Source organism: Molossus molossus, unplaced genomic scaffold (assembly GCF_014108415.1).
Source record: "Molossus molossus isolate mMolMol1 unplaced genomic scaffold, mMolMol1.p scaffold_m16_p_20, whole genome shotgun sequence".
Classification (NCBI taxonomy): domain Eukaryota; kingdom Metazoa; phylum Chordata; class Mammalia; order Chiroptera; family Molossidae; genus Molossus; species Molossus molossus.
Window position 1 is genome coordinate 42,636,320 of NW_023425356.1, and position 12,706 is coordinate 42,649,025.

Consider the following 12,706-nt stretch of genomic DNA (forward strand, 5'->3'; position numbering starts at 1 on the left):
TTCCTTCAGTTAAGTAGGTTCATACTCTCCCAACTCCAGACTTTTGTTCACGCATGCCCACCCTCTGCACTCAACCCCATTCATCCAGCTTAGCCCCCTTCTGCTCCTCCAGCCTCGCTGACGCTTCTGCAGCATTCTCTGGCATGTGGCTTTTTTTTTAAAGCTAAAACATGGGACTATACTAGTATTTAATGTCTCAGAGTCATACGTCGCCTGCCTCATTCATCTGCAGGATCCTAGAAGGTCCACCTCTCCTCAGTGGGTGCATGGCAGTCTACACTTCCTCAGTAGCTTCGCAGAGCCTATTACAGAGCTTTGCACTTCAATCCTCAATAAGGATTCACCAAGTGTGTGGATTTGACAAGGTTTTAGAAAACCTAATTACTTTGTTTCCATGATAATGAGGTCTAACAATGTTTTTAATATAGTTGTAAACAGTTGCTACATTTACTTTTAAACCAAAGCTGGAATCTCTTTCAAAGTTTTGTGGGTTTTTTTTAAAGCAGATTTTATTTTACTTTTTATTGATTATTTAGAGAGAGGACAGGAGAGAGAAAGAAACATCGATGTGAGAGAGAAACATTGACTGGCTGCCTCCTCCGAGTCCCCCCCTGGGGATTGAGCCCACAACCCGGGCATGTGCCCTGACCAGGCATCAAATCGGGACCTCTTAGTCCATCGGATGATGCTCAATCCACCGAGCCACCCAGCTGGGCCCTTTCAAAGTTTTAATAGTTTACTTACCTACCACCTACAGCAAAATCAGAGATTGCGTAATAATAGGACTTGAGGACTTTGGGGTCATTAAACACCTCGTCTCCAAAGGTGTTCAGGCGATTGAGGGTCACTCTGATGTCCGTGGCTGTCACCCACTCCTGTGAGAAAACAAAACCAGGATTAGGTAATGGGAAGACAAGAGACAGAAATGGGATAAAATGTTCTAGATAGTGGATGTACCATTTAACTTATGTTCTCTTCTAGCATTAAATCTATAATAGTCAATGGTTCTTTTCATTTCTTGATATTTTCCCCTTTCTTGACTCTTTCTTTCTTTGATCTAAGTTGTTATTTTACCACTCAGACTCCCCCAAAGCAGGAATAATACTAGTTTCTTCAGAGGCTACTGAGAGGCTTAAATGAGATATACTTCTAAATGCCCAACATACATTAGGTACTCAAGACACATGTCCCTTCTCTTCACCCTGTATCCGCACCCCAAATCCAGCCAGATCCGAGCACAGAGCTCGTGTGACACCACACTTTACAGGACATGCTGGTCACTGTCTCCTCCTGCCCACTTGGTACCAGCTATCTCTCCCTCCACAGCCCACCCGTGACAACAGATCTGGGGAAGACATCCAAGTACAAGCAATAAATCACTACACTGCCCTCAGCCGACCAGAGTCCGTCTTCGTCTTGGCTCTCCCCACAATTCCCCCTTGTCAGGGCTTCCCAGGCCACTCTTTATAAAATTGCTACCACCCTCCCATCCCCCTACTTACCTTCCCTATTTTACTTATTTATTTTCCTTTACACTTTTTTTAAAATTTCATTTTTCATTTACAGTTTATATTCAACACTATTTTGTATGAGTTTCAGGTGTACAGCATAGTGGTTAGATAATCACATACTTTACAAAGTGTTCCCCTGGCTATTTCCAGTACTCACCCTGCACAGTTATTACAATATTATTGCCTATGTTCCCTCTGCTGTACTTTACATCCCCGAGACTGTCTTGTAACTACCAATTTGTACTTCTCAATCCCCTCACCTTTCCCCCCAGTCTCCAAGCCTGCTATTTATACTGCCTGTTTCTGCCACCTGTCACCGCCAGACTGTAAGCCCCACACCGGCAGGGGCTTTTGTTTTGTCCGCTGCAGTTCCTCTAGCACAGTAGGTGCTCCCATAACATGTGCTGAGCCAACGAGCAAATGTGAAGAAACCACAACTGACCCACTGGGCAGGTGTACCACAGGGCCGGTGAAGAATGAAGGTTGTAAGTTTCCCCTAGGTTTCATGAAATCGAAGCCCTCGTATAAATGTCCTTTCATTGAGCTGATGTTAGTCAGTGTGTACATCTGTGGTAGGCTGTTATAATAACAATGCCAATGAATCATGACCACGAGTGTCACACCCTGTGGAACCCCTTTCCACATGGATGCTGGGCTTGGGAGTGTGATTTTCTGGAGCTGTGGGGACATTGGCAAATGTGACCTGAGCGGAGGCCTGATAAGCACCTGTGCACCGGGACTTGCCCTCTTGGGAGAATGCCACCATCACGTGAGGTAAGACCACAGGGGAGAGAAACCCAGCTCCCAGCTCCCCAGCCAGTGAGCGAGCCCAGGACAACACAGAATCAATGAGGAATGATAAACCATGTTTGTCTAGAACCATTACGTTTGGAGTGGTGTATTCCATATAACCACCTAAAGGCACCATCTCCACTCCAAGTCCTCTCCTGGGCTGCAGCTCAGAACCTCCGACAGACGCAAGGAGCGTGTGCAGGGCTGTGGGGTCTGTGCTTTCCAAAGGCTCCGCACGAGACTGAGAGGCACACCCCTGACGGAGAGCCACTGCTAAACCATGCCAAACACCTGGCAGATGCACACGGAGAGCTCAGAGAACGCTCTCTCCACAAAGCCTCCGGTCCAATCAGAAAGGAGAAGATATGATGATTTCATTGCACCCAAACTTGGAACTCCAATAACAACTCCCCCTCATGGCCACAATGTCAGGAATCTTTTGTCGTCTGTAATGTAAATAGCTAAGCCCGTGTCTGTGTTTAATGCTTATCAGATCTTCTACAGCCTTTCCCTTTATCACAGCTCTCCTGAATAAAAAGCTTTTCTCAAGGGCTGAATCTAAGCCTCCCCCTTTCCTGCTCCCCCCATAGTGTGAACCTTCAAAAGAGCAGACCCTAAAACAAGACATTTTGGGTTTCGAATCCCATTTCAGCCACTTAAAACTGTTTGATTTTTGGTAAGTTAATTTATCCTTTCTGGGCCACTGATTCCTCGTTTGTAAAATGGAGATAATAAAAACATCTACCTTACAGAATTATTGGGAGGGTTAATATATCTAATATACCTAAAGACCTTAGAGCATTGCTTGTCACATTGTGGCGCATCACAGGAAGTGCTGTAATAAATGCTGATTATTATTCTGAATCAGTGCACACTCGGTAATATTCAGATACAACGAAACCAGGAAGGGTCTCCTGTCCGTGTCGGAGACCACAGCTCATGAAGCGTGGGGGGGAGGGGGGTGATGAGGAAAGGGTGCTTGGCTTCTCCCCTCATGGCCAGATCAGCTGAAACAGTTAAACCCCTTTGGCAACTGTATCTCACAGCAGAGCTCTTACATCCAGAGACACATAATTAACGTCTCTGCATGACGATACCAACTGACCAAACCTACCGCAGACGCCTACAGCATTTTCACCACATGAAGTCTTGTGCGCTCCTGCGGAATAAGAGTAGCAAACCTCAGAATTCCTATAGCTGGGGATATGGCTTCAAGACAGGCTGACAAGGCATATAATTAGCAAAGGTGCCAGAAAACCAGCCACACTGTCATCTCGGGGCTTTTTCCTACAGGCTACACTGTTGCCTCTCCAGGACCAGGAAACACAGTAGTTTGGGTGGAAGAATCAAAGCTAACAGATGTTTGCTGGGTCAACCTGGCGAGTCTTTGGAGATCACTTCCCTCCGGGCCATGCAGTCTTCTGCTTTTTCATCTATTAAAGCCTGCTGTGCTCCCTGCCATGTGCTTTGAACACCTCTCATTGCCAATGCAGGAGCACTTTTCTGAAAGACCACTGCAAATGCATCTACTGCTCACTACAATCTCAGAGCTGATCAAAATCAAGATTTATCATCTCCCAGCCAGCAGCATACAGAAATACAATGTGCATACAATCTATTCACAGAGAAATATATTCTCATCTTTTGCCACTGTCCAAGACCATACAACCAAATGAGAAAAAGAGTCCTGAACATCATAAATTCCCCAGAGAAAGAATGAGAAGACACAAAAGCATAGAGCCCCCGCAATGGGAGGTTCCCTCCTGAGAAATCACAATAGCTTTTCATAAAACGTACAGAGCATTTGCACACCCACATCCCAGTATTTATCATGTCAGTCAATTCATACAGGCTGCCCAGGTCAGATGTTAGCTGCAGCCACAAACAGAAGTGTCTGCAACTCTGGGTTCACGTGCTGAGAATGGCCTGAGCTCGCCAGTCTCTCCACAATTCAACAGCCAGGGCATGAGAAAAATCCACAGAAATCTAAGCAGAGAGAAAGATTCCATGTTATGACATATAAGGAATATGTACCCAGAATCCATGAGAAAAAAAATATTTAATTCTTTCTACTGCACAGTAGGGAAGAGTCTATGACAATGCTTGAGCACAATACCAGGGGTCCCTAAACGTATACTGTCACAAACACCAGTGCTGTGGGCGACGAGTTTTCATGACTGGCAACGGTGCCAGGCAAACCCACACTGAATTCCCTGGCACAGAAATGAAAGAAGGTGGCATTCTTTTTTTTAACCCTCATCTGACGACATTTTTGCATTTATCTTCAGGTAGAGCGGGAGGGAGAGACGGAGGAAGAGAGAGAGAGAAACATCGATGTGTGAGATACACAGACTGGTTGCCACCCACACAACCCCAACCAGGTCAGGGACAAACTGCAACCGAAGTATGTGCCCTTGGCAGGAACCAAACCTGGGACTCTCTGGTCCGCAGGCCAATGCTCTAACCACTGAGCAACACCGGCCAGGACAGAAGGTGGCATTCTTAACTATCCTGCTTCAATTGTTTCCTCTTATTAATAAAATATGTTCTGTTTTGTCCAATCCAAGAAGAGGTATGACAGGAAGCAAGAAAACTGGGCAGATGAGTTCAAATACCCTCTCCAAAAGGTCAGGAGCAAAATGTTTCCACTTTAAGTACACATGCTAAAGTTAGAGCGGTCCAACTTTTTAAAAAAGCTGTAAAGTTTATATATCCCAGGATACATTCGCGAGTACATGGGAACGTAAGAACAAACACCAAGCGGGGAGCGGGAGCAAGCTGCTTCCCTCGCTTATCCAGTCCAGCTGTCTGCAGCGTCGGAGGCCTCCACACCCCATCACCACCATCTCCCTGCGTCCCGTGCGGGGAAGAACCAGGGGCTCTGGGCCCCACACCCCATCACTACCATCTCCCTGCGTCCCGTGCGGGGAAGAACCAGGGGCTCCGGTCCCCACACCCCATCACCACCATCTCCCTGCATCCCGTGCGGGGAAGAACCAGGGGCTCCGGTCCCCACACCCCATCACCACCATCTCCCTGCGTCCCGTGCGGGGAAGAACCAGGGGCTCCGGTCCCCACACCCCATCACCACCATCTCCCTCCGTCCCGTGCGGGGAAGAACCAGGGGCTCCGGGCCCCACACCCCATCACCACCATCTCCCTGCGTCCCGTGCGGGGAAGAACCAGGGGCTCCCGGCCCCACACCCCATCACCACCATCTCCCTGCGTCCCGTGCGGGGAAGAACCAGGGGCTCCCGGCCCCACACCCCATCACCACCATCTCCCTCCGTCCCGTGCGGGGAAGAACCAGGGGCTCCCGGCCCCACACCCCATCACCACCATCTCCCTGCGTCCCGTGCGGGGAAGAACCAGGGGCTCCGGTCCCCACACCCCATCACCACCATCTCCCCGTGTCCCGTGCGGGGAAGAACCAGGGGCTCCGGTCCCCACACCCCATCACCACCATCTCCCTGCGTCCCGTGCGGGGAAGAACCAGGGGCTCCGGTCCCCACACCCCATCACCACCATCTCCCTGCGTCCCGTGCGGGGAAGAACCAGGGGCTCCGGGCCCACACCCCTTCACCACCATCTCCCTCCGTCCCGTGCGGGGAAGAACCAGGGGCTCCGGGCCCACACCCCTTCACCACCATCTCCCTCCGTCCCGTGCGGGGAAGAACCAGGGGCTCCGGGCCCACACCCCTTCACCACCATCTCCCTGCGTCCCGTGCGGGGAAGAACCAGGGGCTCCGGGCCCACACCCCTTCACCACCATCTCCCTCCGTCCCGTGCGGGGAAGAACCAGGGGCTCCGGGCCCACACCCCTTCACCACCATCTCCCTCCGTCCCGTGCGGGGAAGAACCAGGGGCTCCGGGCCCCACACCCCATCACCACCATCTCCCTGCGTCCCGTGTGGGGAAGAACCAGGGGCTCCGGGCCCCACACCCCATCACCACCATCTCCCTGCGTCCCGTGCGGGGAAGAACCAGGGCTCCCGGCCCCACACCCCTTCACCACCATCTCCCCGTGTCCCGTGCGGGGAAGAATCAGGGGCTCCGAGCCCCACACCCCATCACCACCATCTCCCCGTGTCCCGTGCGGGGAAGAACCAGGGGCTCCGGGCCCCACACCCCATCACCACCATCTCCCTCCGTCCCGTGCGGGTAAGAACCAGGGGCTCCGGGCCCCACACCCCATCACCACCATCTCCCTGCATCCCGTGCGGGGAAGAACCAGGGGCTCCGGGCCCCACACCCCATCACCACCATCTCCCTGCGTCCCGTGCGGGGAAGAATCAGGGGCTCCGGGCCCCACACCCCATCACCACCACCTCCCCGTGTCCCGTGTGGGGAAGAACCAGGGGCTCCCGGCCCCACACCCCATCACCACCATCTCCCTGCATCCCGTGCGGGGAAGAACCAGGGGCTCCGGGCCCCACACCCCATCACCACCATCTCCCTGCGTCCCGTGCGGGGAAGAACCAGGGGCTCCGGGCCCCACACCCCATCACCACCATCTCCCTGCATCCCGTGCGGGGAAGAACCAGGGGCTCCGGGCCCCACACCCCATCACCACCATCTCCCTGCGTCCCGTGCGGGGAAGAATCAGGGGCTCCGGGCCCCACACCCCATCACCACCATCTCCCTCCGTCCCGTGCGGGGAAGAACCAGGGGCTCCCGGCCCCACACCCCATCACCACCATCTCCCTGCGTCCCGTGCGGGGAAGAACCAGGGGCTCCGGTCCCCACACCCCATCACCACCATCTCCCCGTGTCCCGTGCGGGGAAGAACCAGGGGCTCCGGTCCCCACACCCCATCACCACCATCTCCCTCCGTCCCGTGCGGGGAAGAACCAGGGGCTCCGGGCCCCACACCCCATCACCACCATCTCCCTGCGTCCCGTGCGGGGAAGAACCAGGGGCTCCCGGCCCCACACCCCATCACCACCATCTCCCTGCGTCCCGTGCGGGGAAGAACCAGGGGCTCCCGGCCCCACACCCCATCACCACCATCTCCCTCCGTCCCGTGCGGGGAAGAACCAGGGCTCCCGGCCCCACACCCCATCACCACCATCTCCCTGCATCCCGTGCGGGGAAGAACCAGGGGCTCCGGTCCCCACACCCCATCACCACCATCTCCCCGTGTCCCGTGCGGGGAAGAACCAGGGGCTCCGGTCCCCACACCCCATCACCACCATCTCCCTGCGTCCCGTGCGGGGAAGAACCAGGGGCTCCGGTCCCCACACCCCATCACCACCATCTCCCTGCGTCCCGTGCGGGGAAGAACCAGGGGCTCCGGGCCCACACCCCTTCACCACCATCTCCCTCCGTCCCGTGCGGGGAAGAACCATGGGCTCCGGGCCCACACCCCTTCACCACCATCTCCCTCCGTCCCGTGCGGGGAAGAACCAGGGGCTCCGGGCCCACACCCCTTCACCACCATCTCCCTGCGTCCCGTGCGGGGAAGAACCAGGGGCTCCGGGCCCACACCCCTTCACCACCATCTCCCTCCGTCCCGTGCGGGGAAGAACCAGGGGCTCCGGGCCCACACCCCTTCACCACCATCTCCCTCCGTCCCGTGCGGGGAAGAACCAGGGGCTCCGGGCCCCACACCCCATCACCACCATCTCCCTGCGTCCCGTGTGGGGAAGAACCAGGGGCTCCGGGCCCCACACCCCATCACCACCATCTCCCTGCGTCCCGTGCGGGGAAGAACCAGGGCTCCCGGCCCCACACCCCTTCACCACCATCTCCCCGTGTCCCGTGCGGGGAAGAATCAGGGGCTCCGGGCCCCACACCCCATCACCACCATCTCCCCGTGTCCCGTGCGGGGAAGAACCAGGGGCTCCGGGCCCCACACCCCATCACCACCATCTCCCTCCGTCCCGTGCGGGGAAGAACCAGGGGCTCCGGGCCCCACACCCCATCACCACCATCTCCCTGCGTCCCGTGCGGGGAAGAACCAGGGGCTCCGGGCCCCACACCCCATCACCACCATCTCCCTGCATCCCGTGCGGGGAAGAACCAGGGGCTCCGGGCCCCACACCCCATCACCACCATCTCCCTGCGTCCCGTGCGGGGAAGAATCAGGGGCTCCGGGCCCCACACCCCATCACCACCACCTCCCCGTGTCCCGTGTGGGGAAGAACCAGGGGCTCCGGGCCAGCCTCGGGACACCTACCTGCAGCACCGGGCTATTGTCAAAGTTGTAGGCGCTGGGCCTTCCCTCCAGGGTGGAGAAGGCCACGTTGCCGCCGGTGAGAGGGGAGATGTCGCTGAACTCGTCCGTGCACAAGGCCTGCTGCTCGTCCTCGCCGGTCCTGATGAAGCCCCGGGTGGCCTTGAAGTAGGTGTTCTCGCAGGAGCCGCTGTAGTACTGGTAGGGCGTCCAGGGCCCGTCCTCCCGCGTGCGCTTGTAAATGGCGAAGCTCTCGGGCCGGCTGGTGTGGAACTTGAGGCGTACGTAGGTGATGTCAAAAGACTTTCCTGTGGGACAAACACACCAAAGTTCCTATGTCATGTGCGGAGCCAAGAAATTCCCTCTATTCCCAGTTTGCTTTGGAACTTGACAGAGAAAGTACACCCTGTGCACACCAGACTAAGAAGGTTCCGGAACACACAGCACACCGGCTGTGTCTGACAGGCTGGTCTGAGCCTGCAGCAGAGCACGTGTTCCCACAGAAGTGACAACTTATTACCGGGGTCCTGAGTCAGCTCGTAAAAGCCTACTTATGATGTAGGTGGTTGGAATGTTGTTTGCCGTGACCACTGTAGCATATACTGGTATTGTCCCTACACTATCAAAAATAAAATAGAATGAAAAAGTACATTTATTCTTAACGCTGGGTCTTCAGCAAAAGCTTAATGATAGAAAAGAAAATGTGTTTTGAAAATGTGTATTCGGGGCACTTTCAACATTTGGAAAAACTCATTCCTGACCAACTGTAATATTACTTCCTGATACAGAAGAATATCACGAGCACCACGATATGACTTGTCTACCAGGTTAATAAAGAAATCTGAGATGGGGAGAAAATCAGTGATCGAGATAAGGGGCAGGGGGTAGAGTAAGTAAGAAGAACAGAGACAGGGAAAAGGAAGAGGAAAGGAGAAAGGTGGTTTAAAGAAGTTGGGTTTGAACACATTCAAAGCGAACAGATGAGAAGTGAGCTCTGGTCCGGGAAGGGCAGCGAAGGGGAGGAGTCAGTGGACTGTCGTCCCTGCAGCGGCCAGAGTGTGCCTTCGGGTGGGCACGAGAAGCCGTGTGCACCCCCGGTCCATCACCACTCATTCAGAGACTGGGTCTTTCCACCTCTGAAACTACCTTTTCTTTGCTGCTTCTATGTGAGAGTGAAGATCACAGTTTGGTCACTAAGTATTTGCTGGGCACAAGCAGCTCAGTCCTCTGTATACACTTTGGGGGACAGGATGTGTTGGACATCGGGGTCCTTGCACTCAAGGAGCTCACTGTCTTTCTCCCCAGGTGAATGAACCTTACAAGAAGAACCACCCTAACCCTCCCCTACGCAGCCCACCGAGGAGGCCCTCCTGCACTCCCCAAGTGCCAAGGACAGACTGCTGCCATCCTCTCCTCCTCGTACCCCCTCATCCCCCGGCAGCGATGCTCAGGCACGGCCTGGAATCCCCTCAGCTCTCTCTCTGGCTGCCTGTCCAAGTCCGTCCCCTCTCCTGCACTCCTTGGTATAAGACAGCACCTCCGTCTCCCTGCAGGGAGGCCTGCTGCCATCTGGGTCCGGATCTGGGATTTGGTGGTGAGTTCAACTGGGGCAAGAAGGTGGCCCGGGGAGAAAGGCAAGGAGCAAGAGCAGAAAGTCCGTGTGAGCTGTGTCCAGGCTGTTTTCACTCCAGTCTACCTAGAAAACTGCTGTGATGAGCCCTATCTGACTCTGTCTCAACTGGTCCAGATCTTACAAGGGAGGTTTCATTAACTGTCCGCCATGCGCATGAAACACACACACGTATGACTTCGAACACAAAGGCATGTGGCATGATGGCGACAACACGGGGAGCTGAGAGACCTGACTTCAGGTCCTGACTCCTTCAGAGATGAGCTGTGATTTCTGCTCCGCCCTGCCCCTGCTGGAAGTGTGAGGATGATCATCCCCGAGCCACCTACAGCTGTGGCAAGGTCATACTAAGATCTTGTATATACCTGATTCATTGTAAAACTCTACACAAATATAAGGTAACAGGGTTTAGAAGAAAACTCCCGAACAAGGATCCTGGATGCGAGCACACACAGGGCCTGACTGTTCCAGGGACTACCTGGGACAGTGCCAAAGGGTGTTACACCAGCCTGGACCTGCTACCTACGATGCAGCACATTTTGCCTGGACATGGGTCACAGAAATGTAGTTAACAACCCTCCTGTTGAAAGAATGCAAATTTAACCTGTCTCTTGACTATATAAAAACTGTCAGGACATCACCTTTGAATGAGGGAGGGTGAGGTTACAATCCAGTATCTAGGACATTCCTGCGACTATCTGGGGCATTCCAGGACTGCAAATCCCCTGAGTTTGACTCGGGTGGGTGGCTTGGGATGTTCCAAGGCTGACTCGCTATCTCTAGATTACAGATCTCCCTTCCCTTTCTACCCTCTCTGTCTACATGTACGATATCGCAATCTCATTTTTCTTTAGCAACCCAACCTACAGGAGTCTGGATCAAAGGGGAGAAGGCAAAATGGATCAGGGTGTCGCGTGCTCCAGACCAACGTCTGAAGCAGAAAGCCGCACCCCGAAAGCGACGGGCCGAGGTGCACACTCCCACAGCCGATGCACCCAGAAAGCAGCTTTGCCGGCGCCGACCTTGCTGGGGCTGCCTCCCCTCACCACGCCTCCTTCTCAGAGCTGCCCTCTCACCCCAGCCTGCGGCCACAGCCGGAGGAAAAGCCGCTGTGGCGATCGAGGGCGGCGCCCACGGTCCACACCACACGTGCACGGCCCTCAGAGTCACAGTGCGCTTGGCAGTGGCCACGGACCCCTGCAGTTCCGTGGGACGGGGGCTGTGACAGGGGAAGGGCACAGTGTTTTGGGAGCATGGAGGACTGTCACCTAATCTAGATTTGCCAGGTCAGTTTTCTAGATAAGATGGCATCTAAATCCAAGAGCTGAGGAATGCAGAGGAACTAGCTAAGCAGACAGGGATCGGTTGTCCAGGCGGAGAAAGAGCAGGTGGGAACGCCCAGAGGCTCAGAAGTAATCAGTGGAGGTATCAGAGCTGAGCAGTATGGCTGGACCGGGAGAGGAGCTGGGGATGATCTAGCTAGGAGGTAGAACACGCCAGGCTGGAAGCCATGCTGAAGAGTAACTTCAATCTAAGGACAATGGCAAGCCGTGGATGGATCATGTCAGGAAATGCTTGATCTGATTTGATTTTCAGAACGGCCGCTGTGTGGAGCCTAGGTGGGAAGGGGCAGGACTGGAGGTGAGGAGAATCGTTAAGAAGATGGGGCAGTGATCCTGGAGGGGTGACAGTGGCTGACCTCAGAGCAGGGACAGCCGGAATGGAGAGAAATGAATGGATCTGGGTGAGACGTAAGCAGCAGACGTCAGCGGTAACCTGGTCACTGAGGGGGGTGACGGGGAACAGGACCCACCTTTGAAAGCCTCCTCTACCTTTACCTGGTTCACACTGTTTACTGTCAAATCTTCTACTCATTCCGAAAGGCGGGAGGATTAAAAACTATGCTTAGTTTTCTAGTCTAAAAACAACTAAGCGGAGAGGAGTACCATCCACTGAAACAGAACTGAAGGCGGTCAAGCAGGACGGGAGCCGGGGCAGCGGGGAGGACAGGGAGAGTACCTCAATTTTGGATACACTAACTTTGGGGTGTCTGCGGGTCATCTAGACAAGATGAAACATCTTGTAGGGAGCTGGATGTCAGCGCACTGAAGGTTCAAGAGAGATGTCTGAGCTAGATGGATACATCTGGGATTCATTAGTACCTAGACAGACAATGAGGATCTGGGCTAGTCGAGACCACCAAAGAAAGTACATTAAGTGAGAAGACAAATGACTTTTGAGATCAAGCTGAGGAGCATCAACATCTGAAGCACAGAAAGGAGAGGAGACAGAGAAGAGACCGTGAACACCAGAGGGAGAAGAAGAAGTCAAACGGTATCAGTATCACAGAAGCCAAGAGGGTTTTCAGCAGGAAATAATGGTGCTACTGTCTTCCAAGAGAGTAAGATAATGACTAAGAAGCATCTGTTGACTTCAGGCCACCAAGGTCATTGGCAGGGATCGTGATGGGCTGAAATAACCAATGGCAGGTAACAGGTGGGAATGTAGACACCATGGTTGGAATCCAGCTGTGAGGGCATCTGGCTAAAGGGAAGAAGAAAGAGGAGAAGAAGACAGTTGAAGGGAATACAGGCTCTA

The 12,706-nt window shown here is 54.2% G+C and overlaps 1 protein-coding gene across 1 annotated transcript in view; it reads right to left on the minus strand.

Moving 5' to 3' along the window:
- The window catches only part of LAMC1 (laminin subunit gamma 1), a 116,148-nt gene that overhangs the window by 34,976 nt on the left and 68,466 nt on the right, over window positions 1-12,706 (minus strand). The window contains exons 2-3 of the mRNA XM_036273113.1: window positions 8,482-8,786; window positions 745-875 (exon numbers count right to left, since the gene is read on the minus strand). Of these exons, the coding sequence (XP_036129006.1) occupies window positions 745-875; window positions 8,482-8,786 (436 nt within the window). The remainder of the gene's footprint in view (window positions 1-744; window positions 876-8,481; window positions 8,787-12,706) is intronic.